Source organism: Acanthochromis polyacanthus, chromosome 3 (genome assembly GCF_021347895.1).
Source record: "Acanthochromis polyacanthus isolate Apoly-LR-REF ecotype Palm Island chromosome 3, KAUST_Apoly_ChrSc, whole genome shotgun sequence".
Taxonomy (NCBI): Eukaryota; Metazoa; Chordata; class Actinopteri; family Pomacentridae; genus Acanthochromis; species Acanthochromis polyacanthus.
The window spans coordinates 1,896,980-1,919,895 of record NC_067115.1 but is presented as its reverse complement, the minus strand read 5'-3'; the positions used below and the strand labels follow the sequence as shown (position 1 = coordinate 1,919,895).

The following is a 22,916-nucleotide window of genomic DNA, read 5'->3' as shown; positions in this document are numbered from 1 at the left end:
TTTCTAAACCCTCTTTTGGGCTACAAAGATTCAAGTGAAACACAAATGACAAATGTTAGGTTATTTTCTGTTGATTTTTCCAATTACAAATAAAAACTTCATTTTTTTCTACTTCTCTCTGTGTTTCAGGTTTTTACTCTGTCGCCTCTGATCCATTCATAGGTGTGTATCTTTAAGGAGACAGAAAGGAGATTAGGAGGGCAATTGAGAAATATTGAGATAATTTTAGGCAACTAGGCTAAAGCTGCAGGACCAATGTCACAGGGATCTGACTTTGTGTCTCTCTTTTAAAATCCAATATCAAGCTGTGCTGCAGATGGTAAAACTCACCTCAGATTGCTGGAGACACTGTGAGAACATTTGAATGAATTGTGCTTACAGGATGTGGCATTTCTGCATAGCTCTCCAGTTTTTGTGCATTATATTATATGTAACAAATCTGTGTGTGTGTGTGTGTGTGTGTGTGTGTGTGTGTGTGTGTGTGTGTGTGTGTGTGTGTGTGTGTGTGTGTACACGACAGTCTGACGTCGAAGGTTGCCCAGCTCAGCAGCTTCAACAGCGCTGGTGTTTCTAACAACACCTTACTCCTGAAAATGAAAGCCTGTAGCCATACACGTACTCACACTCACACACACTCACACACAAACACACTTCCACACAAACATGCATATATTCACAAACCACACAGATGCTGAGGCAACAGAAGCAGTCCAGCTTGGCTGTAACCCCTTATTACGTGCTATAATGGTGATCTAAGCAAACATCAGAGTTTGTGTTTGTGTCATTCCTGTTAGTGAGGGAACACCTGTGTCATTTACCGATTATGTGCATTTATAAACCGTTATAGATTTAGACTTTTAAGACATGGAGAGTTCAAAAGGTCAGTAACATTTCACAGGCAGATACATGTCTTTAAAAAATGGAATAAAATGGCATTTGATTTCAGTAATTTCCAAGTCTAGAAACCAGAGGTGTCCAACATGAGGCCCGTGGTCCAAAAGCGGTCCTCCAGAGGGTCCAATCCGGCCCTCAAAGTGTAAAAATTACAGAGAAGACATTAACTGCAGATGGTAAATTAGTAAAACTATAAATTTAGAATCATTTCTAGACCACGACAAGTAAAATACCAGATTGCTCATTGTTTCCCTGTGTGTCATTTTTGTTTTGTTGGGATTCTTTGTCAGATTTTTGTCGTTTGTGTCGTTGTTGTCGTTGTGTTTCTCATTTTTGTCTTTTTGTGTTTCCTTTTTGTCTTGTTTATGCTTTTAGTCTTATTTTTGTCATTTTGTGTTTTGCTTTATTCATAGTTTTTGTTGTTTTGTGGTTTTTTGTCTCGCTTGTGTTGTTAGTCTATTTTTTGTTGCTTTGTTTCTCTCTTTTATCATTTTTGTCCATTTTTTGTTGCTGTTGCTTTCTAACTTTTTGTCTTTTTTTGTTGTTTCCTCTCGTTTGTCTCATTTTTGTCATTTTATTTCTTGTTTTTGTTGTTTTGTGTCTAATTTTTGTAATATTTTGTCTTTTTTTGTCTGATTTTTGTGATTTTTATCATAAATAAAATAAAACACTGTATTGTTCGGTTCCAGATATCTGTCACTAAATGTTGTGTTCCTTTGTAGACACTCTGTGATCTGGAAGTTGTGATGTTGAAATGATAAACTGAGGATGAATGTTGATGAAATTCAACTAATTTGTCTTAAAGAATGTCAGGTTGTTCATGATGTTTTGTAAAAATATAATCCTTAAATGTGAACATGTTTGCACTATTTTGTTTTTTAACCTTTAAAATCCTAACTTTGATCGTACAAGCAGACAGACAGTGCATCCAGAGTGTTAACCGTTATACACAGGTCAGAGCTGAACGCTGTAAATCTGTGGCAGACACCTCTTAATCCTCTGTAGGGTCACCAAGGGGCTATCCTGGCTGACTTAGGGCTACACATAACGAGACAAACAACCGAGAACGCTCACATTCACACCTGCAAATCTGTCAGACATCAGTGCTAAAATAATACAAGCACAGGTAGAACCAACCTTCCCTGATCAGAGAAGTTGTTCTTCATCATTGCTGAGCATTTCACCACTGCAGCTTGACTCCAGTGTTGTGTATTGAACTTGTCTGGGCTGGGTCTTAATTGATTTGCTCGACCTTCAGCGCCTATAGACCTGCAGTTTTGTGTCAGAACCCTGGAGTTAAAAGGAAGCTTTGAAATTAAAAATAAACACACGAGGAACACAAATGCCTTCAGGATGTCTGGCTTATGATTTTTGCCATCTTTTCTGTGTTGTTTGCTCGATATTATTCCTTTCTGAAAGCAAAGCATGACTGGAAATGATCTGCTTCACCCCACAGATGTGACGGTGAGGTTTCCAAGGTGACACAGAGGATTACGTCACAGAGGAGATGACAGCGTCTCTCTGTGATTGTCAGAACTATAACTGCTTAACTAATAATGCATTTACGCCCTCTTTGGTGTAAAATCAGTCAAACAAGACACAGAGACCCTATAAAGGGAGGAATTCACGTTAAATATTGCCTCGTGAGGCCACAGTTTTTCACCATAAACATCAACAACCTGACACTGTGCATGAGGATGCAATAATTAATCCTGATGTGTGCAGAGACACACACCATTGTAAATTGGCTTCAATTTTTATTCATTGCATCTGACACTGAGATAACTGGAACGACGTATTTTACAAGACAGTTTAAACAAAAGACCGTCACAAATATTAATGTTAATGACCAAAAAATGAACAATATAGAGGAAGATAAATGCACTAAGTGTCATTTTAGATCCTACAGAAAACAAAAAACAAATCAAGAGGACGGCTAATGGATTGAAATTCACTTGAAACTCATTTACAAAGCGTTGACGGTGTATTTAAATGCGATGGTATTTTCTCATATTAACTGCTGCATCTTTGACGCCTTTAAAACCTATAAGATAACTTTAGAAACAAGCTTTTTAAGTCTGTGAGAGGACAACACAAATGCATCATCATCGTGATAGCCTGATAAATACAGAAAATTACAATTTAAGAATAAAAAACGCTTCAAAAACAACTGCTGGAGGAGAATACAGAGTCCCTAAAAGAAACTCCACCTTTGAACGGTTGGCCTTTTCATTTAAGGCCGTGTTGGAGTGGAATAAACTCATTGCCTGGAAAATCCAGACTGACTTTATTTATGTATTAATATAAATACAAATAAAGGCAGTCTGGCATTGTGATGATAGGAGACGATTTCAAAAAGGAGGGGCTAACGAATGCAGCTTGAACGAGAAAGAACCAATCAGCGTAACACGGATGTGACGCACAAACAAATCGACCTTGAAGTCCATGTAGTCCAAACAACAACGGCATGCAGCCGAGAAAGCGTCGCGGTGAATGATTACTGCCGTTTTTGTCACAAAAATCTGTGAATACATGGGGTACTCTCAAGTACAACACTTATTTTTGAAAAGGCTACGCAACAAAAGACTCCTTCCTAACGATTAGCGGTGTTAGGAATAACTTTAAATCGGAGCCAAACCAAGTATGTGTAAAAGTTGCTTAAATTTACTCACACGTTTGGAACGGGATTTTCGTCTGTACAAACAATGGCAAGAAGCCGAAAGTAACGAGCCATCCACTGCCTCCTCATCGTCGGAAACGTCAAGTGAAAAGAGGCAACGACTAACGCCATCCAAAACGCCAAGAGACCACAAAAAGATTCGCTTTGGCCCCCCTCCTCCTCCTCCGGCATCATCTTTATGGGTAATCCAGGTGCTGAAGATGACGCAGCATTAACTCCCGCCTCCCGTGCTATGATTGGTCGTACCAAACTGTACCGGGAGGGAAACGCGATTCAGTTCGCCCAATGCCAAACTGACTCTCCTGTATCTCCTAACATGGAGATAGGAGATTACATGGAGATTCAGTTTGGATTTTCCAAGCTAATAAAGTCACAGATAGTGATGAAAGCATGTAGATGTCACTCTTTTTATTCACAGGATGCTAAAATAACGGATTTTAAGAACACACTGTCCTTAAACCTATGCTGATTTTATCCTCTGCCAGTCTTTAGTTTGGACACGTCTTCTCATTTACGGGTTTTTCTTTACATTTGTGACTATTTTCATTGTAGATTCAATGACCCCAAACACACCTCCAGGCTGTGGAAGGACCATCTGACCAAGAAGGAGATGATGGAGACGACCTGGCCTCCACAGTCACCTGACCTGAACCCAATCCAGATGGTTTGGGCTGAGATGGACCGCAGAGTGAAGGAAAAAGGACCAACAAGAGCTCAGCATCTCTGGAAGTCCTTCAAGACCATTTCAAGTTCTACCTCATGAAGCTCATCCAGAGAAAGCCAAGAGTGTTCAAAGCAGGAATCAAAGCAAAGAATCTAAAATATAAAACATGTTTTGACTTATTTCACACTTTCTCTGTTTACTACATAATCCCACGTGTTCATTCACAGTTTTGATGCCTTCAGTGAGAATCTACAAGGAAATAGTCATGAAAATAAAGGATCATTAAATGAGAAGGTGTGTCCAAACTTTGGACTGTTAGTGTATGTATTTATTTACTGATAATGTTGGGATTGAATGTGCATGTTCTATGCTATCTATGTGCAGTGCAGTGTTATTAGACTGTGTATGCATGTTTGATCAAATCATCTCATCTCTATGAAGCGTCTTGAATTTGTATTTTATATTTACTTTTGCCTGTCCAGGGACTACAGATGGAAATTAACCAGCAGCTAAAAATGGTACAATGCATCTCTTCCTTCATGAGATAAATGTTTTTTGTGCACAGTTCCTGACAAATAAATGAAAAGTATTAAGTATAATTCCACACCAGCTGTTTTCCCACACTGTAATTAAAGCAGTTTTGGGAAACCAGCACTCTATTACAGTTTTATTTTTTGCATACGGCTTCCTGCATAGTGGCTACTTCTGAAAACTGTACTTTAAACTTGGGTTTACGGATTTGTGGAGAAGATTACATTCCATTTTACTGACATTTTTTCACTCTCAGTGAAATGTGTAGACTATCATTTCCTGCAGTTTTGCATACCAAGGTATGACGAGGTATGAACAGCTAGATACAACTTGGTATAATGGCTTGATACTATAACTTTTGATATTTTATCTCTTCAGCAGTACAGAGGATACTTTTGCCATGTGCTTTCATGTATTCATTTATAAACTGGCTTGCATTACTTGCTGACAACTCATTTGTGATGCTGTTGTGCCCTCTAGTGTTAGATGGACCTGGAGACCAGCAGTCTGTCTGCACTCTGCTCTCATCATGCAGATCCATCCATCCTCTATACACCGCTTCATCCTCACTAAGGTCATGGGGGGTGCTGGAGTCTATCCCAGCTGACTCTGGTGAAGGTAGGGGACACCCTGGACAGGTCACCAGTCTGTCACAGGGCTACATATACAGACACACAATCACACTCACATTCACACCTACGGACGATTTAGAGTAACCAATTAACCTCAGCATGTTTTTGGACTGTGGGAGGAAGCCGGAGTACCCGGAGAAAACCCTCGCATGCACAGGGAGAACATGCAAACTCCATGCAGAAAGATCCCAGGCTGGGATTTGAACCAGGGATCTTCTTGCTGCAAGGCTGAAGTGCTAACCACTAGTTCACTGTGCAGCCCCATGCAGATCCAGCAGAGCAGAATACCCAGATTAGATTTAATTAAAACCGCCTACAGCCAGTCACCCACTGAACTTTGCATCTCCATTCAGCAAACTGTGACAGTTTTTAATATCCAAATGACGCAGCTCACCAATCAGCTCTGACGATGACTGCTGACTCGGACAAATCCAATATCCTCTCCGCTGATAGGAATCAACAACAAATGTACCATTATGAATGGGGGGGACGGCATGGACAAAAAAACACAACAATGGGATAAAGGGTGTAGCTTAAGTGGCTGGAAAAAATGAGTCTGTTAGCAGTTTGAGTCAGGACAAAATCAGGACAAAATCCAGTGGAGATTGCTAAAAATGTGGCAGCCAGCCAAGCAGCTTGAGCGCCAGTTTGGTGTGGCTGCAGTGGAGCCAGGTCTGGAGGGACGCGAGTTATACGGCACTAAATCAGTCTCACATCCAGCCGACTCCCCAGCTTCTTGGCTGTCATCAGCACACAGCAGCAGTTAATGGTGTAGGAGTCAGTGTCCGGACTAAACGAGAAGCCGCAGAAGGATAGACCTCGATTTGTCGACAGTCACATTATGAGGACACGTCTGCCTTATGGGGACAAAAAGTCCTCAGTAATGTAAATCACTCTGTCTTAGGGGTTCCTGTAAGATTAGGTGTGGGTAAGTGGTAACTCGGATTAAGGTGGAAATATTTTCAAGTGATTGTAATGTCTTCTGAAGTTGTGGATACACAACTCTCTGTTAGGTGCCGTTAATCAGACGTAACAGAGAAATAAAACTCTACTACATCGTCTATTGTGGATGGGGTGGCTTTACTCCAACTTCCTAACTTTTAGCCTTAACTAAAGATCAGCGTTTGTAAAAGCTCTCCTGCTTACTCAATGCGGACCTTCACAAAGTCAGACACCCTAAGCTGACACTGATTTTAATCTGTTATTTCTCGATTTGTTGTGAAGCATCTTTGTCGACTGTTTAAAACTGATGAGTAAATAAAACTGAGCTTTAATGAAGCTCTTTTGAGATGACAAACAAAGTTGGCTGTTTAAGTGTAGAATTACTAGCCTAGCCGCGCTAGACAACCCACGGCAACGAATTTAATTCTCTGCCAGGGTGGGTCTAGTTACCCTCCATAAGGCTCGAGGCTGGATTCTCCTAAAACTGGCCGGACCAATCACCATGAAGTGTAGAGTCAGAAGGCGGGCATAACTAAGTGACGACAGAGGCGCGACGATTCTGACAGAAACAACCGGCGCACAATAAACAGTTATCTTTGGACTCGGCTTTGGCCACAGCCCTTAAAGATTTGAAGCTAAAATTCAACTTGAAAGATAAACAAAGGACGGCACTGAAGTGTTTCATTGAGAAGAAAGATGTATTTGGACTTATGCCGACGGGATATGGCAAATCCTTAATATACCAGTTGACTCCGCTGGTTGGGAAGCTAATGGGACTTAGCCACAATCCGCCGGTGCTCTAGGAACTCCGTCAGCCTATTCGTTGCGCTGATTGGTTGTATACCTACCCAATTGCTGCAGAGTGATTTGATAGACAACCTTTTAGCCCGCCTCCCTCCCTGTCGAGCGTTTCTAGACCCTTGTGTCTTCAGAGCTGGGTCTAGCGCGGCTAGGCTATAGCATTACCTGAATTGACTTGAATTCTTAATTAGTATTCCGTAGTAATTCTTTGATGTCTTGCTCAATTGCCTTATTATTTTAATATATGGAAAGCAATGAACTGACATTGTATAAGGGATGTGATTATTGAGAGGCAGGAGGTCAAACATACTGGAAATTTGAGAAAAACATGAGAACCCAAGCTATAAATGCCACTATGATGTAGACAGGAACAGTATCTCTGAGTTAAAGATGAGTAAATAATGCAACGTTATGTGTGAATATTTTTCTTTGCCAAACAAAAAAAGAAATGCGGCCGATCACTTTACACCATACAGCTTTATTAACGACATGAGGCAGCAGTTCAGCCCAGCAGTCCAATTTAAACGTTTTCATCAACAAACAAAAGATGTAGAAAAGGTTAAAAACAGAGAAATCTGAGAACAAAGTCAAAGACAGCTGATCTTTCCATCTTGACGCCGTGTCCTCCTAACTGTCCACCTTTCCTGGTCATCTGTTTTCCCTCCATTCTTCTCTTTCGATCACATTATCCTCCTCTCCATCTCTGTTTTTCCTTATACATGGCCAGGGGGATCAGTCAGTTGTCTTGTCACCCACTCCAGCTTCTGCTCTTCTCCGAGACTGACCCTCGGTTACCATGGCGGCGACATCGGCTGTGGGTTCTGGAGGTATGACATCACAACTGCTGAGATGGACAACCTGTAGGAGGAAGCACCATGGAAATAGTGCAATTATAGTTTCAGAATCACACTGAAAATCCAATATGTAGGAGCGCTTCTTCAGCTTAAATTCAAACTGGTGTTCAGGTCGGTGTAAAGGGAGTAAATTCAGGTGATTTGTTTGTAGTAAAATCAACTGTTGAAAGAGTAAAGAGCATAACTATGCAGAGATTTAATTCTAAAACAGTCTGAGAATAAAATATAGGGCTAATAAACACAGCAAATACACATCACACTTGGCTTTTAATTACCCAGTGAGACACTTTGCCGTTTTGTTGACTCGTTGTGAAACATTACAGTTCAGCAGAGGTGGGATTAAAACACTGATTCCTGGAACACATGAAGCTGCTATAGGGTTCATTTTCAGATCCAACTGATAACGTCAATGACACGCCTACCATCCGCAGCTTGTTTGTTCCTGTATAGGCACTCACCTTTGTTTAATAACACCGGCTTTCTTAAATCATGTCTTGGCATTTGACCTTGAACCAGCTTCACGGCCGGTGCATTAAGTTTGTCGTCTGGCATTACTTGCTGAGCCAAACGTTTTGTGTTACTGAGCTACGAGTGCATCGAGCGTCTCTTTAATACAGCCTCATCTAGACAATGGACAAGAAGGTTTTTCCTCATTGCGAATCTGTGTGTGAAGCCTGGACAGGTGCCCTGCTCTAACGCTCCTTCATAAGCAAATGTATCACCCAGAGAGGTCGCACGGTTAAAAGCTTTTGGACATTAAAGCTGGCGTGTCTGGAGTCCCAATAGCAGGCAGAAACAAGACCTAACCTCCAGCTTTAAAAAATGCACGATGTTAGACCTGTTCACGTGTTTCTTTTCTGAGCCCCCAGCACTAAAAGTTACAGCAGAAAGAGGGACACGTTCCAAAATACTGACAGTCTGCACATAGTCCGAGTTTGTCCAACATTAAGGTTTTCGGGTGGAATTGGGAAATGAGCCAAACTGACTGAAGAACCATCAACACTATCCTCATCAATCAAAGCTATACTTCTGTTCTCCAAGGTGTCCACGGTACAACCCCCACAGATTCATTTAAATTTAGGCCTGGATACAGGTCCTGAATTACAGCTTTCACTAATGCTACTTTGAGCCACTGTCATGTTAGGCTAACCTTTTACAGCGTGTCCTTCACACAGTATTATATGAACGGTGCACTGCAGGAACACACACATACTGCATATTGTGTCGGGCTGGACCCGAGTATCCCGAATATCCGTTCGCTACGCGGTATCCGGATATTAATTTTGGTATCCGAATACCAGGCGGAAAGAATATGCAGCGTGACTGTCTTCCCGGGAGACCAGACGAACGGATCCGAATATTATTCGGATATTCGTCTTTAACCCTTTAAGCTGCAGTCAATTCCAGCCGTTTTCAGTACAAAAAAATCGCTAATATTCTATTTTTAAATAAAAATATGACGAGAAATACAGGGAATATTGGACGCGCATCGCGAGGTGCATTTCCTTAAAAACGACCTATTCGTGGATTATATACCGACTTCAGGACATGTTTTGGACAAAATAGTTTACTGGGTTGTTTCGTCTGGATGTAAAAGGTTGGATTATGGCCGTTTTTTGTGGAATATTTTCATCTGTGTGTAATAATGAACCCGGAAATGTGAGTCGCGCTGTGTACGTTGAAGCCGTGTACAGAGAACGGATGGATGGATATTCGTTGTTTGTCGGACAAATGTGTTTATATTACCCGCTGTGGTAATCACATCTGAAAGTGGTTTATACCGGCAGATTCATGAGAATCTAAGCTTTCCATCGGCGTATAGTGTTTGTATAATCGCGTTTGCAGTTTCAGACATTTAGCAAATTGCTTATGCAGATCTCAAAGTGTACCGCGTTCGGGACACTGAAGCGCAACGGGTTAATAGGGCCCGAATAATCAGAGGCCAGAAACCACTATTCGGGCCAGCCCTAGTGTTGTGTTTACAGAACATGGGGTGGATACTCACATGAAGCTGCTCATCATCTGTTTGGTGTCCTCTGAGCTTCTGGAGTTTGCAAAGCTGATGAAAGAGCAGTAGACCGCGATCCAGGCGCACCACTTCAGCTAAAACATAAACAAAAGAGTTAGCTTCACGGAGCGCTAAACTGATTCCGTGTTTTGACCTCAGGCTGGATATAAAAGATGGACGCAGCCGCTGGAATCTCACCCATTGGTTTGTGGAACACCAAAAGTGACCATGGCTGCGTTAAAAATCACATTTTTATTCTACTTTCAGCAAGTACTACAGCTTCCCTTACCAAGTATGTACTAGTCCATGTAGTATGCATACAAATGGGACATACTGACAAAATAATGCACCTTAAGCTTTGATGGCTGCAGTCCATACTGTGAAGTAAGCTGTCATCTGTGTGTTATCCAACAGCTCAAATTTGTTAATACTCATGTGAGACACTGACATTTCTGATGTAGGTGTGCAGACAATTGTGGGTCTGAGTAACCAGAAAAGCAGGATTGCAAAATTCGACATGATGTAATCGGATTTTTGGGTATTTTTTAGCTTTGTACATTCAAAATACCATGCAATTGTACATCCTAGATCTTTATTTTAACATACTTTGTAGTACTGTAATATAGATATTGGAGCATTTGGAGTGTATGAACAGATCTGAGTGGAGGCCAGAGATGGAGCTGACTGAGAACCTGAGAAAACATCACTCCTGACCAGACATCATGGCAGCTACATTCCCCAAAATTACACCCTTTGAAGCCTTCGAGACCTTTTTGATCAGTTGAAGGAAATATAGAAAAAAAACAACATAATGACTAGTGGGAAAAATGTATTGACTTCGCTTTTCATGCTGATTTTTGAATGGGAGTCTATGGGAACCAGAGCTTTTAATGACTACAGCCTGGTGGCACGCAGTGGTACTGCACTTTAAGGCTAATTCCATCTTTTATCTACAGCCAAGCTTATTGAAGATTGAAAAGCTTAAAATTCTTTAAAAAGGGCATCAGGTGGTCTGCTAGGAAACAAACATTTCTTGTAACACAGAGAAACAGTTTTAGCAAAGACGGTCAGGAGTCGGCCTTCAAATTTCTCCTCTGAAGTTTTTACTTAACATGTCCATGAGGTGTTGTTTTATATACTGGAATGCGCATCATGAGTGAAACAATCAGTCAATGTCAAGCATTCCCACATCGACACAGCAGTGCACCAATGACAGTCTGAAAAAAACACAGATTCGGCCTTCCAGGGTTTCATCCATGACTGATGGAACCAATCAGCTTTCAGGGATGGACCTTCCACATCATTTTTAACCTTGAGAATTTGTTTGTGGTTTGAACATGCATGGCTCAGTTCTTTAAAGATCATAACTTGCAATTTTGTAGAGTAATTTCACAGAGCCTGAGTTGTAGGTGAGCTAGCGAGTGGGAAACAGGGATGGAGGAAGCTGGCGAGATCCAACAGAGTTACGTCTAAGCCACTGACGGGCAGTTTATTTTTTTCATGGACAAACTTTTATACAGAGATGAGAGTTTAGGAGTTTAGTCAATGACTGGGACTTGATTTTTTGTGAAGAAACGGATAGTTACTGATAGCGCTGGACCCCAATATCTGAATATTCGTTCGCTACGACGGTATCCGGATATTAATTTTGGCATCCGAATATTCGTTGCATAAACACAAGACAAGATGCCGAAGACCTCCGCTGTTTGGGAATTCTTCAGTTTAACTGAAGACAAAATTTGGACCCAGGACGTTACGGGGCGGAACGAATATTCGGATATTCGTCTGTAATAGGGCCCGAAAATTCAGAGGCCAGAAACCACTATTCAGGCCAGCCCTAGTTACTGACAACATACCTGCCCAACAGCACCGAGATGTTCCAACTGTGAGAACACCCTCAGAAGAAGCCCACGTGAAGACAAAGGACCGCCTTGATGGTCCGTCATAGATTAAGTGTTGCTTAATGTTCAGTCATTTGAGTTTATTCTCCCTGAGTGTTTCTAATGTGGCTTGAAAACACCAAATCAAAGTCATTGCTAGTTTGTGCTTGATAAATTCTGAAACATTTAAAGAAATTTTGTTTTAGGAAAAAAAAAAATGACTCCTACAAGTAAAGTTTGTTCATCGTTGATCAAGTACAATGAATTAAACAAATTTCCTACCGCTGGACTGTGAACTGCTGCCCCCTATTTGTTTTGTTTATTGTGTCCTTAGTGTTGAAAGTCAGCAGCTGCCCTTCATCCTTTCATCTTTAAAGGTGAGTTTACCTTTAATCTTCTTAATGGAACGGTTGGGATAAACCAAGGCACGCCCTTGGTTCATCCCAACCGTATGTTTAATGTGGACACAGAGGGTAGAGGACAGCAGAGACAGAGTCAAACAGGTCTACTGTGAGGATGTGTGTGGAGGTCACCTTGAGCATCAGCCCACACATGCTGAAGATCATGCCGAGCAGGTTCATGTAGTCGGGAGTGGGGTCCTCCAGTGTTGGATTGGTCTCTGTGCTGGGGGGCTTGTACCTGCAACACCAGTCAGGCATATAACCAAACAGTTCATGTAAGACATATTTTGATGAAAAAATGCTGGCATGGTTAAGTCCACAGCTCCAATGTTACTATAGCAGTGTTACATTACATCCACAAGTGAACACTGAACACTTCAATCTAACACCATAAGCATGAATCCACTGGTACAACAGCCACCAAACTTCCAGGGAGGCTTCCCAATACAGTTTGGACCAATCTACAGAGATTGTAGCTATCAGAGTATTAGTCTAGTGCCTAGCTTGCAGTTGTACGATCAGTTCATCCCAAGAGTGTTCGACATAGTGCAGTCAGATTCTTCCACCCCACGCTGCAAAAAACATGTTGAATGACTTATTGTGTCATTCTGACTCAACCCCAACATGTTGGCACAAAGTTGAAATACGATATGGTCCAAAACATCATCATTCCTGAACTAAAACCCTCAGTGAAAAGTAAATGTTAACTAAAATCTAAAGACAAAGGTATCAATATCCTCTTGGATTTATACTGTACATGTATACACAGCAATACCACCGGATTTTCTGAGGTAGACCTTTAAAACAGTACTTCTGTTAAAAAAAGACTATATAAATCAGCGACAACTAACTACAGTGAAGTCCAATGACAAACAAATCTGCAAATCGACGAACAGAAAGTAAATAACAGTTAAAAAGATAGACAGTAAAAGTATTTGTTTACTTAAACACGACAAGTTTGACTAACAGAACAACTGTACGGACTAAGTATTAGTTGTTTATGATCATACTGATACTTGTCAGCGGTGTATAATGTGCCCTATAGCTAAATCAGCTAATCCCTTCAGGCTGCACTCATGATGTGATAAGGATAAGCTAGCTGTGAGCTAACCGAACTAACAGGCTAATTCTGACAATTATAGCCTTATTGTTGCTTGTCTGTGTCATAACATACTCACCTTAAAATCTTATTTTGCCTCCTCGGGTCTGCCATATTGTTAGAAGACATGATAAGGTCCAATGTCGTCCTATAGTAAACTGATAAGAAGAAATTTAAACCGTGGCCGACAGACAGCTGACTGCCCTGTTCGTGAAAGGAGGAAACGGGGAGTCGTTTAAGCTGTCCTTCAAAATAAAAGCCCAGCAAGCAGTAACCTTCAGAGAACCTCCATGAAACATTCCCTTGACGTCCTACGAAGGTTTGACAAACCTCCACAAAAGATTTCATGGAGATTCCATGTAAGCTTAGCAAACAGTAAACTCCACAAAACGTTTCCTGAAGGCTCCTGCTTGCTGGGGTGATTTTCGAACTTTTATTTTGACAGGAATATTTGATCCCAGCAGGCATTGCGCCTGCTAGCAAACATTACGGGTGAACTACAGTACATGGTGATGGTAAAAAAAATATCTGGGGATAAACTTACTTTATAAATTAAATATTAACATGTAACTCCTCTAAAATTGCACTGTGATAAAACGGAATAAGTAAGTGAGTTAAAAAAAGTTCAGTGTACCTATTTAAATGTGTTTAGTTTTGTCTGAATGGTCCTTTAGCCATGGATGCATTAATGAGAAGTGACCAAAATGTATCCGATAAACTTCTGTTGATTCCTTTGATACCATTTTTATTTATTTGTTTGTGAAAGCTAATTGAACACATTCACTTCAGCCTGCAACAGAAGCGTCCTGTACAGTTTCATTAAAATGTGAAACGATTCAAAAGTGGATCACGTCTAAATTCTTGCATTGCTGTTAAGTTGAACAGTTGGATGTTTGCCCTGATGTTAAAAACTTACAGTTTAGAGTTCCTAAAATAAAAAAATACAGGCCCCACAGTGGGAACTCTGTGCAGTTGATTCAGCACACCTTTCCTTATTGTGATTTAAATCTTTCATTTTTTTTGGTTTTGTTTTTGATGCTTGCTGGAGAGATGTTTTGTTATACTTCAGAGACTATTTTTTATAATTAGATGAACTACAAAACACAGGTTTCTTTATTTTGTGGCAGTGATCACAGGTGTATTCACTTCTGTCGGACTGGCTCTCGACTTTCTATATTTTGAAGATGTTCTTTATGAAGTACCTGTTCATTGACCAAAACAAAACATAATTGTTTGTGTTGTGTTTCTTCACACAGGTTGTGTTATGGCATTTCCTCAGCCCAGACCTCAGGCTCCTCAGCTTCCTCAGCATCTCCTCAGGACCATAGACTGCCAGCAAGGAGCTGTCAGGGCTGTTCGCTTCAACTGTAAGAAAGAGCCGAAACACGTATTATTCTACCGGATTAGAGCAGGGGTGTCCAACATGAGGCCCGCGTGCCAAAACAGGTCCTCCAGAGGATCTGATCCGGCCCTCAAAGTGTGAAAATGACAGAAAACACATTAACTGTAGATTTTAAATTATTAGAACTGTAAATTTAAAATAATTTTTAGACCATGGCAAGTTGTTTTGGTCATAAAGTAAAATACTAGATTGCTCATCATTCTCTTGTCATTTTGTGTCTCATTTTTGTAATATTTTCTCTTGTTTTTTTACTGTTTGTCTGACTTTTGTCATTTTGATCATAAAGTAAAACACTATATCATTCACTTCCACATACCTGTGACTAAAAGTTTTGTGCCTTTTTGTAGACGCTTGTGTTTTTTGTCTCATTTTTGTCATTTTGTGTTTTGCTCTATTCATTGTTTTCTGTAGTTTTTGTTGTTTTTTTTCACACTTTTGCCATTTTTTGTCTCGTTTGTAACTTTTTTGTCAATTTTTTGTTTTGTTTTGTGTTGTTTGTCTATTTTTTGCCATTCTGTCAGATTTTTGTACTATTTTGTCTTGCTTTTGTTGGGGTTTTTTTGTATTTTTTAGAGTAAAATATATCGTTCAGTTCCAGATAGCTGTGACTAAATGTTGTGTTCCTTTGTAGACACTCTCTGATCTGGAAGTTGTAATGTGGAAATGATAAACTGAGACATAATGTTGTTAAAATTGAATTTATTTTTCTTAAGAAATTTCAGGTTGTTCATAATGTTTTCTAAAAAGATTGTTTCTTCAGTGTGAACATTTTCAGAATGTACTTTGGAACTAAAACAAAGGAAATTGTGGTTATTTATAGGCTATTATGCTGTGATTTTACTGCTCCGGTCCACTGGTTGAATGTGGAACCTGAACTAAGCTGAGTCTGACACCCCTAGAAGTAGCTTGCCTGCAAACTCCACCATAAGTCGTTCATCAGTGATCGTCGGCTTCTTTCCTGTGTCACTGCTTGGCCAGGTGATGGAAACTACCTGCTGTCCTGTGGCAGTGACAAGTCTTTAAAGCTGTGGAGCGTGAGCCGAGGGACGTTGCTGAAGACGTACAGCGGCCATGGATACGAGGTTCTGGATGCCGACAGGTGAGAGAGCATTTCCCACAGCATGGCTATCTCACATCACAGTCATCATCGGTGTTAAGCAACCCGGTCATTCCATATCATTTCAACCAGTGGTCCCCACCTGACCCTCTCAGATTTTGCTAAGATTTTACGTACATTTAGTACATTATATATGATGGGAAAATCCAAAATGTGAATGCTTTATTGTCATTAGTTTCAAAGTTATGGCCATCTGAAGTAGGTAGGGGGTACCCTATTATTGCAGCCAAAATTAAGACTTGAAATTTTCGACCATTTTCAGACTTCTATAACTTCTGAACAACAAAAGGTAGAGATCTGACATTTTCAGAATCATTTCACAGTGACCTATAGTCCTCAGAAATGTGAAAATATTTACTTTATATTTATAATTGCATGTTACAGAGAATGACAAAGTTGTGATTTTATCCATCAAAAACTTCTAAACTGCTACATTTGGCCACCCATTACACAAAAACTAATCATCATATCCATTAGAGATTTTATGTGGTATAATTTGGCTATCTAAGGATTGGATCTGTATGAAATGAAAGTGCTATGGGATGTAATGCATGAAATATGAACAGCTAGGTGGGAAGTTTTCTTAAAATTGGTTGATTTCATACGGAATGACCCAACCGCAAAGTCACATCAGCAGGCTTGTTTCCTGATTGGGTGCTGAATGTTGTTTCTGTTATTTATTCGATCCACCGCTCTATTAATACTGAAGTTTGTGACACTGATCATTTTCCTCGTTGGCTGTTTTGGCAGTTCCTATGACAACAGCCAGATCTGCTCCTGTAGCTCTGACAAGACGGTGATTCTTTGGGACGTAGCCACCGGCCAGGTCACACGCAAACTCAGAGGTCACGCTGGGGTCGGTTCTGTTTTTAAGATTTTTATTTTAAAAAAACACTTTCATGTGCATTTGTCGCTCCTGCATCATTCCGCGGTCCTTGTTTTTTGTCTCTATACCTTTTCATTTATTTGAATTTCTTGATGTGTTTCTGAAATTTTCCTTCAACAGAAAGTTAACTGTGTGCAGTTCAATGAAGAAGCAACCGTCATCCTGTCTGGTGGGTAGTAACCCCTAAAAAATCCCTCCCGTGCACAATGCATACACCATTTATTTAGGATTTGTTTGCTTTGTGGATGTTGAAACTTGTGTAAGTTATTTAACATTTCTTGTGATAAAATAAAATGTATGTGAAGTCTTTTACTTCAGGTTCAATTCTTCAATCATCCAGCTTTAGCCCTTATTTCTTTACAGTCACGTTCTACTTTTTTATTGGTGGTCTGTTTGTGAGTGTATTTGCTGTGTGTATGTGTTCTGTCATAAATCAGGATCCATAGATGGGACGGTGCGATGCTGGGACACCAGATCCAGAAGATACGAACCCATCCAGGTTCTGGACGAGGCTCGTGACAGCATCAGCAGCCTCAAGGTGGCACAACACGAGCTGCTCACCGGGTCAGTGCAGCACACGTCAGTTTAGCCCTGAAAGCTAGTACAAGTCCTCTGGGATTTGTGGATTTCCCTCTGGCAGTTTTTAATAATCGTGTTGTGTTCAGGTCGGTGGACGGCAGAGTGAGGCGCTACGACCTCAGAATGGGACAGCTGCATGTGGACTTCATCAGCAGTTAGTCTTCTTTTTATGACCTCGCCATAACAATAACTATTACTGGTATTAGCAGTGGGGATTGTAGAGACAGTAGTGGAAATGCAGCTCTCTAAGTTCCACGTGTGTCCGTATCTTCCAGGTCCTATTACCTGTGTTTGCTTCAGTCAGGACGGTCAGTGCACCCTGAGCTCCAGTTTAGATTCAACAGTGAGACTTCTGGACAAGAGCACCGGGGAAATGCTGGGAGAGTGAGTACGCTTTGCTTTTCCTTGACAGTGTGACATGCTCTCACAGGCCTTCAGTTACTAGTCAGCTCACATAGAAATCTGTTTTGAATTTCATTTTCTCAGGTTCTTTAGTAGTAGTGGTTAGCACTTTCACCTTGCAGCACGAAGATCCCCGGTTCAAATCCCGGCCTGGGATCTTTCTGCATGGAGTTTGCATGTTCTCCCTGTGCATGCGTGGGTTTTCTCCGGGTACTCCGGCTTCCTCCCACAGTCCAAAAACATGCTGAGGTTAATTGGTTACTCTAAATTGTCCGTAGGTGTGAATGTGAGTGTGATTGTGTGTCTGTATATGTAGCCCTGTGACAGACTGGTGACCTGTCCAGGGTGTCCCCTGCCTTCACCAGAGTCAGCTGGGATAGACTCCAGCACCCCCCATGACCCTAGTGAGGATAAAGCGGTGTATAGAGGATGGATGGATGGAGGTTCTTTTATGATATTATGAAACAGCTGAAAAATCTCTTACAAAGATAATCAAAAAGAGAAACTCTAATCAGTCTAATCTGACCATCCAGGCCTCTGACTGACACAGAAACTAACATTTCCTTCTCTGCTCCAGTTTGCAGAGCATTGAGAGATGACAAATGGGCATCAGTCAGTGAACACACATGTAGTACAGGTCCAGCTGCTCATAATGACAGATAATGCTCACACATGTTGCACGTCTACAGCTGTGACGTGTTCCGTACTGAACGGTTTCAGAACTTTTTGATCAGCTGCTGTATTTCACCCAAAAGCGTTTTTTTTATGCCGGAACGCCGTGGTGAACGATGTCCTGTAGCTGCTGGACGCACAACAGCATCAAATCTTTCCTACTCTGTCTTAAAATTCAAAAGGCAAAAGCAATGAACCTTTGGCATCTTTCTCTGTCTAAATGGGTCAGGATTAACGGTGACTGATGTTTGTGTAGGTATACAGGACACAAGATGAAGGGCTACAAGCTGGACTGCTGCCTGTCCAGTAAAGACACCCACGTCCTGAGCTGCTCAGAGGACGGCCACGTGTACTGCTGGGACCTCGTGGAGGTTAGTGCCTGGTGGTTTTGCAAAGAAATACAGAGAAAAGAGAGCTGGATGCTCTCAGTTCACGTAGCCTAAGATCTGAACATTTCAATCTGTCAGTAAAGTCAAATCATACAAACAAAAAGCTGTTTGTCCACCTACCTTCAAAGCTTTTTTTTTATTTTTTTGCCTCTCTCATTTCCAGGGATCTTTGTCCTTGAAGCTGCCTGTGGGGAAAGCAGTGGTCCAGTCCTTGTCCTTCCATCCCTCAGAGACCTGCCTCCTCACAGCCATGGAGGGCCGAGTCCAGGTGTGGGCGTCAGAGCCCGAGGACACGGACGAGGAAGCCATGGCCAAATAGTAAAAGAGGTTCAAATCTGCATTCATGGGATAAAGGACTTTGCTTTCTATTCCTCCAGTAACAAACGTGATGAACCATAAGATGCTGTGAAAACATCCCACATTCAGGGTTTGTGTACAAACAAGCTGTCATTAGAGGCTTAGTGCTGGAACCAGCAGTAAATAATGAGAACATTTCCAGCAGAACCTGCACCCTGGCAGGCTGGACATTTATCAGAGTTACACGGAAACTTACACGGGTTCCCATGTTAATCACTATTTCTGTGCTGGTGTTTGGTCAGTCCAGAATGAATCAGAAAGTGTCAAAGGCCTGAATAAAACTCTACCTGCCGTTTGTGTTAAAGTTACAAATTGCCGTGGTCTAAAGTAAACTTGGTAGATATTTAGCTGAATTCTTTTCTACATCTGTCTGATCAGTCTGTCTCTGTGGCTGTTAGCTTCCCACAGATTTAGTTCTTCAGAGAGGCAAACTAATGCTGAGCACACCAGATGATGCAAATATTATAAAGACCAAAAAGCATTTTGCACTTTGGTTCACAGATGAGCAGACTACATGATCCTAACGTCGATTTGATGAGTGAACCATCAAAGTTAACGAGATGATGGAGGATTTTTATGTGTGTGAAACATTTATGCTTTTTTTTTTAAATAAACGCTGTGAAAATGACACCACATCATTTTGTGTTTTGGATTTAGACTCAAAACAAACTCTCATGAAAACCGATCGTTCTGTACAAGTTTATTCTTATCAGGGACTGGACACACAATGAACAGAGAAATGAGCTCATTACAAAATAAGTTAGCATGACAAAAAAGGTCCCAGTATCAAATAAATAAATAACTTATTTTACATAAATACATGCTTTTTGTAAAGAGCTTAAATCAGCAGCGAACCACAGCCTCGTGTGTCTACGCAGCCTCGAGCCTATCGGCTTTATTATTAACCCCCAAATTACACAACAGCTTACTGAGCAAAATGGTCAAGTGGTTGTTGTAGAATCATGTTCAATTTTAGCCTTTAAGATGATCGAGTCAAGTATGTACATTTGAAGAGCTCACGTCTAACACCCTTATTGCCACATTACTCCAACATGAACACAAACTCAGAACTGACAGAAAAAAATAGCTTAATCTCCTGTTCCATTCTGGAATGAAACTCTTCATTTACAGACATTAGAGACAGCAAATTTGTCCTTTCAGAAAAGCTCTGTCTTGCGCTGCTTCCGTCTCACCTCTGTTATTCGCCGTCTAGCCCACACAGCTGCAGCCCGCGGCCGACAGCTTCTCCACCTTGTGCCAGCGGTGCGAGTTATCGAGGAAGGCCATGTCCTCGTGGTGGGTGGGCCTGCAGCAGGGGGAGTTATGCCACAGCTGCCCCGGGGCTGGGTGGGAGAGCACCCCACTGAGCATCAGGTTGGCGAGCGTGAGGTCGTGGTTGGAGCGAACGTGGGGACACGTCCCGCTGCAGTACTTGAATAAGACGGTCTCATCCGAGTCGTAGCCCAGCCCCAGGTCTCGAACCTGCAGCAGGATGGAGCGCAGGCCGCACTGGGAGTCGAGAGCCGAGCGACGCGACCGGACTGGGACGATGGGGCTGATGGATGGCCCGACTCCAGAAGCTTCTGTTTGGCTGTCTTCTACGGCTGGATGTCTGCTCCTCCGGTCCTCATCTGGAGACGTGTGTGCAGACGCTGTTTCTCGTGTCTGATCTGAAAAAGAGAGGGTTATTTATACATGTGATGTGCGACATTACCGGCATGTTTATGGGCATTTATGTTGAGCTCAAAACAAAAGGTCATAGGTCACGAGCTTCCCTCCAACCGTCACTTACCAATGAGTGATCTGAGCCAACGGGCCTCTCCCCTCTGGACACAGAAAAGAATCACAACGAGCTTCAGTAAGGACCTCATTCTTAGTCTGCTCTTCGTCTCAAAACGAACCAGATGCGTCTGCGTTTGTGAGTCTGCGGGTGCGAGTGATGCTTAAGATGCAGACGAGTCACGACCTCCAATATATAGCCCTTGGAGATGAAGGGGGGTGAAGGGGTGAGATGAGGAGGTGTAGAGGGGAGACAGACACTAACCCGTTACTTGCCAACAGACTATTCCACTCACCTGAGGCTGACAGGGAGCGTAGGAGGGCAGGCGGGCGCTTGACCCAGAATTTGTCCTGTTGGGATTATCTAATTGATGTAAATCACCGGTTTATTGGTGCCTTTCCCCCAGATGTTTTTCCAGAGGATGCTGGCCCCTGACAATATGGATTCCCAAACGCTCGGGGCTTCTTAAGCCGTCGAGAAGAGGACAGTGATGTCACGCTGATGATGCTGAGAAGCATGTGTGATGAATGAATCAGTAGATAGGCAGCTAGACAGACGTGTTGGGAGAGCAGACAGCCAAGAGATACGGACACAGCAGAACTTTATCAACGCACAAACACAACAGTGATCAGAGTAGGAAATGTAAAGGAAGAAGTGCGGTGAAATGTTCCGAAACACCGGTTGAGTCATTGTGGAATGTCCTAAAACAGATCCCTGCTGTATTCTGCTTTTTGTCGCTTTTCTTGCCATAAATTTTACATCCGTGGGTCAAAACAAAAAACTCCAGAAGAACAAGCAGAGTTTATAATTAGAACAGAAGCGGGCCTGTTTCAGCAGACATTCCACAACGGGGGACTCGTCCTGAGCTGGTCCATAAATTGAGGGATTTCCTCAACAACGTGTGGCTGACATGTAGAATATGTAGAATATGCATTATGCAACGGTTATAAGGCCCAAACAGGCAGTCAATGGAATGTGAAGTTTGCAAGGAAAGTGCATATTTGGACCCTGTTTCTACCATCCAGGAGCAGGGCAACACCTCAGCGTTCCTTATTTAGCAGCCGATGTTATCAGGATGAACACGAGCTCATTTGGACGCTGCCAAGCATTTGGAATTTATTTCGGCTCTTTATTCCATTTAACGGGATCATTTTTAGTGTTTTAGTGTTACCACATCCAAACGTGTGCTGTAAAAACTGTGGCTTGTTTCCGTGTTTTCAGCACGTCCAAACAGCATTTACGTATCCAATCATAAAGTAACAATGACTTTATTTGTGTAGCATTTACACAACAAGACAAACATGAAGTTAGAAGGCAAATTCTGCAGAAACATGAGCTCACAAAAATGCAACAAAATAACAAAGTCAGGTCAAGACAGGTCCTGTACCAGAAAGAGTTCCAGTGAAAAGGATTAGGATTGTTATCATTAAAATAAGACCATGTAGTGTTATTTAAGGTGTGATCATACCCATTAGTTTCATGTTACAAAAAGTACATAAAACACTGCTGTACCTGACTGTACTAGACCCTGCAGTGTCATTAACTATGGAGGTAAACCTAATTAATGAAATGAAAATATAATAAACTAGAAAAGCACTCAGAGAGTGCAGACCTCCGCCAAGGATAGAGAGGAAAACAGGACTCTGTACAATTGAGAGGCGGCCATCTCTCAATTGTACAGAGTCCTTCAAAAAAATCCTGGATCCAGACGGTGATCCGGATCACCTCCAAAATCTAATCGATTGCTACTTTTGCTCTTCCGGACATTCTGTAAAAATTTGGTGAAAATCCGTCCATGACTTTTTGAGTTTTGCTGTTAACAGACAAACAGACAGACAGACAAACTCCGACGATTACATAACCTCCTGGTGGAGGTAATAACATAAGGAGTCATCGTACCAAATCTGGTGCTTATAGCTATTTTCCCTTCGAAGATATTAGTTCCA

General features: G+C 41.7%; 3 protein-coding genes across 3 annotated transcripts; 1 reads left to right on the top strand and 2 right to left on the bottom strand.

Annotated features, from left to right (window-relative positions):
• Nucleotides 1-7,602: 7,602 nt before the first annotated feature.
• On the bottom strand, nucleotides 7,603-13,623 carry wdr83os (WD repeat domain 83 opposite strand). The gene is made up of 4 exons (XM_022220363.2): nucleotides 13,466-13,623; nucleotides 12,420-12,525; nucleotides 10,004-10,101; nucleotides 7,603-8,002 (listed from the first exon to the last, which is right to left on the bottom strand). The coding sequence occupies exons 1-4, from the start codon at nucleotides 13,513-13,515 to the stop codon at nucleotides 7,936-7,938; spliced, it is 321 nt and encodes a 106-aa protein (XP_022076055.1). The 5' UTR covers nucleotides 13,516-13,623; the 3' UTR covers nucleotides 7,603-7,935.
• A 232-nt stretch (nucleotides 13,624-13,855) lies between these two features.
• wdr83 (WD repeat domain containing 83) lies at nucleotides 13,856-19,818 on the top strand. Its single transcript, XM_022220364.2, has 10 exons — nucleotides 13,856-13,991; nucleotides 14,643-14,753; nucleotides 15,767-15,887; nucleotides 16,656-16,761; nucleotides 16,912-16,960; nucleotides 17,229-17,355; nucleotides 17,457-17,524; nucleotides 17,646-17,754; nucleotides 18,701-18,815; nucleotides 18,997-19,818. Exons 2-10 carry the CDS (start codon nucleotides 14,651-14,653, stop codon nucleotides 19,150-19,152), a joined length of 954 nt encoding a protein of 317 aa, XP_022076056.1. The 5' UTR covers nucleotides 13,856-13,991; nucleotides 14,643-14,650; the 3' UTR covers nucleotides 19,153-19,818.
• A 581-nt stretch (nucleotides 19,819-20,399) lies between these two features.
• Nucleotides 20,400-20,910, bottom strand: LOC110970151 (artemin). Its single transcript, XM_051945895.1, has 2 exons — nucleotides 20,905-20,910; nucleotides 20,400-20,855 (listed from the first exon to the last, which is right to left on the bottom strand). The coding sequence occupies exons 1-2, from the start codon at nucleotides 20,908-20,910 to the stop codon at nucleotides 20,400-20,402; spliced, it is 462 nt and encodes a 153-aa protein (XP_051801855.1).
• Between the last annotated feature and the right edge of the window lie 2,006 nt (nucleotides 20,911-22,916).

What these genes read in the sequence shown, in the direction of transcription:
- wdr83os (XM_022220363.2), bottom strand. Translation starts at nt 13,515, where the DNA reads ATGTCTTCTAACAATATGGCAGACCCGAGGAGGCAAAATAAGATTTTA. An exon ending in AGGCAAAATAAGATTTTAAG is followed by an intron (nt 12,526 to 13,465) that starts GTGAGTATGTTA and finishes CTGGTGTTGCAG; the next exon opens with GTACAAGCCCCCCAGCACAG. An exon ending in TGTGTGGGCTGATGCTCAAG is followed by an intron (nt 10,102 to 12,419) that starts GTGACCTCCACA and finishes TTTATGTTTTAG; the next exon opens with CTGAAGTGGTGCGCCTGGAT.
- wdr83 (XM_022220364.2), top strand. Translation starts at nt 14,651, where the DNA reads ATGGCATTTCCTCAGCCCAGACCTCAGGCTCCTCAGCTTCCTCAGCAT. An exon ending in CAGGGCTGTTCGCTTCAACT is followed by an intron (nt 14,754 to 15,766) that starts GTAAGAAAGAGC and finishes CTGCTTGGCCAG; the next exon opens with GTGATGGAAACTACCTGCTG. An exon ending in ACTGCTGGGACCTCGTGGAG is followed by an intron (nt 18,816 to 18,996) that starts GTTAGTGCCTGG and finishes TCTCATTTCCAG; the next exon opens with GGATCTTTGTCCTTGAAGCT.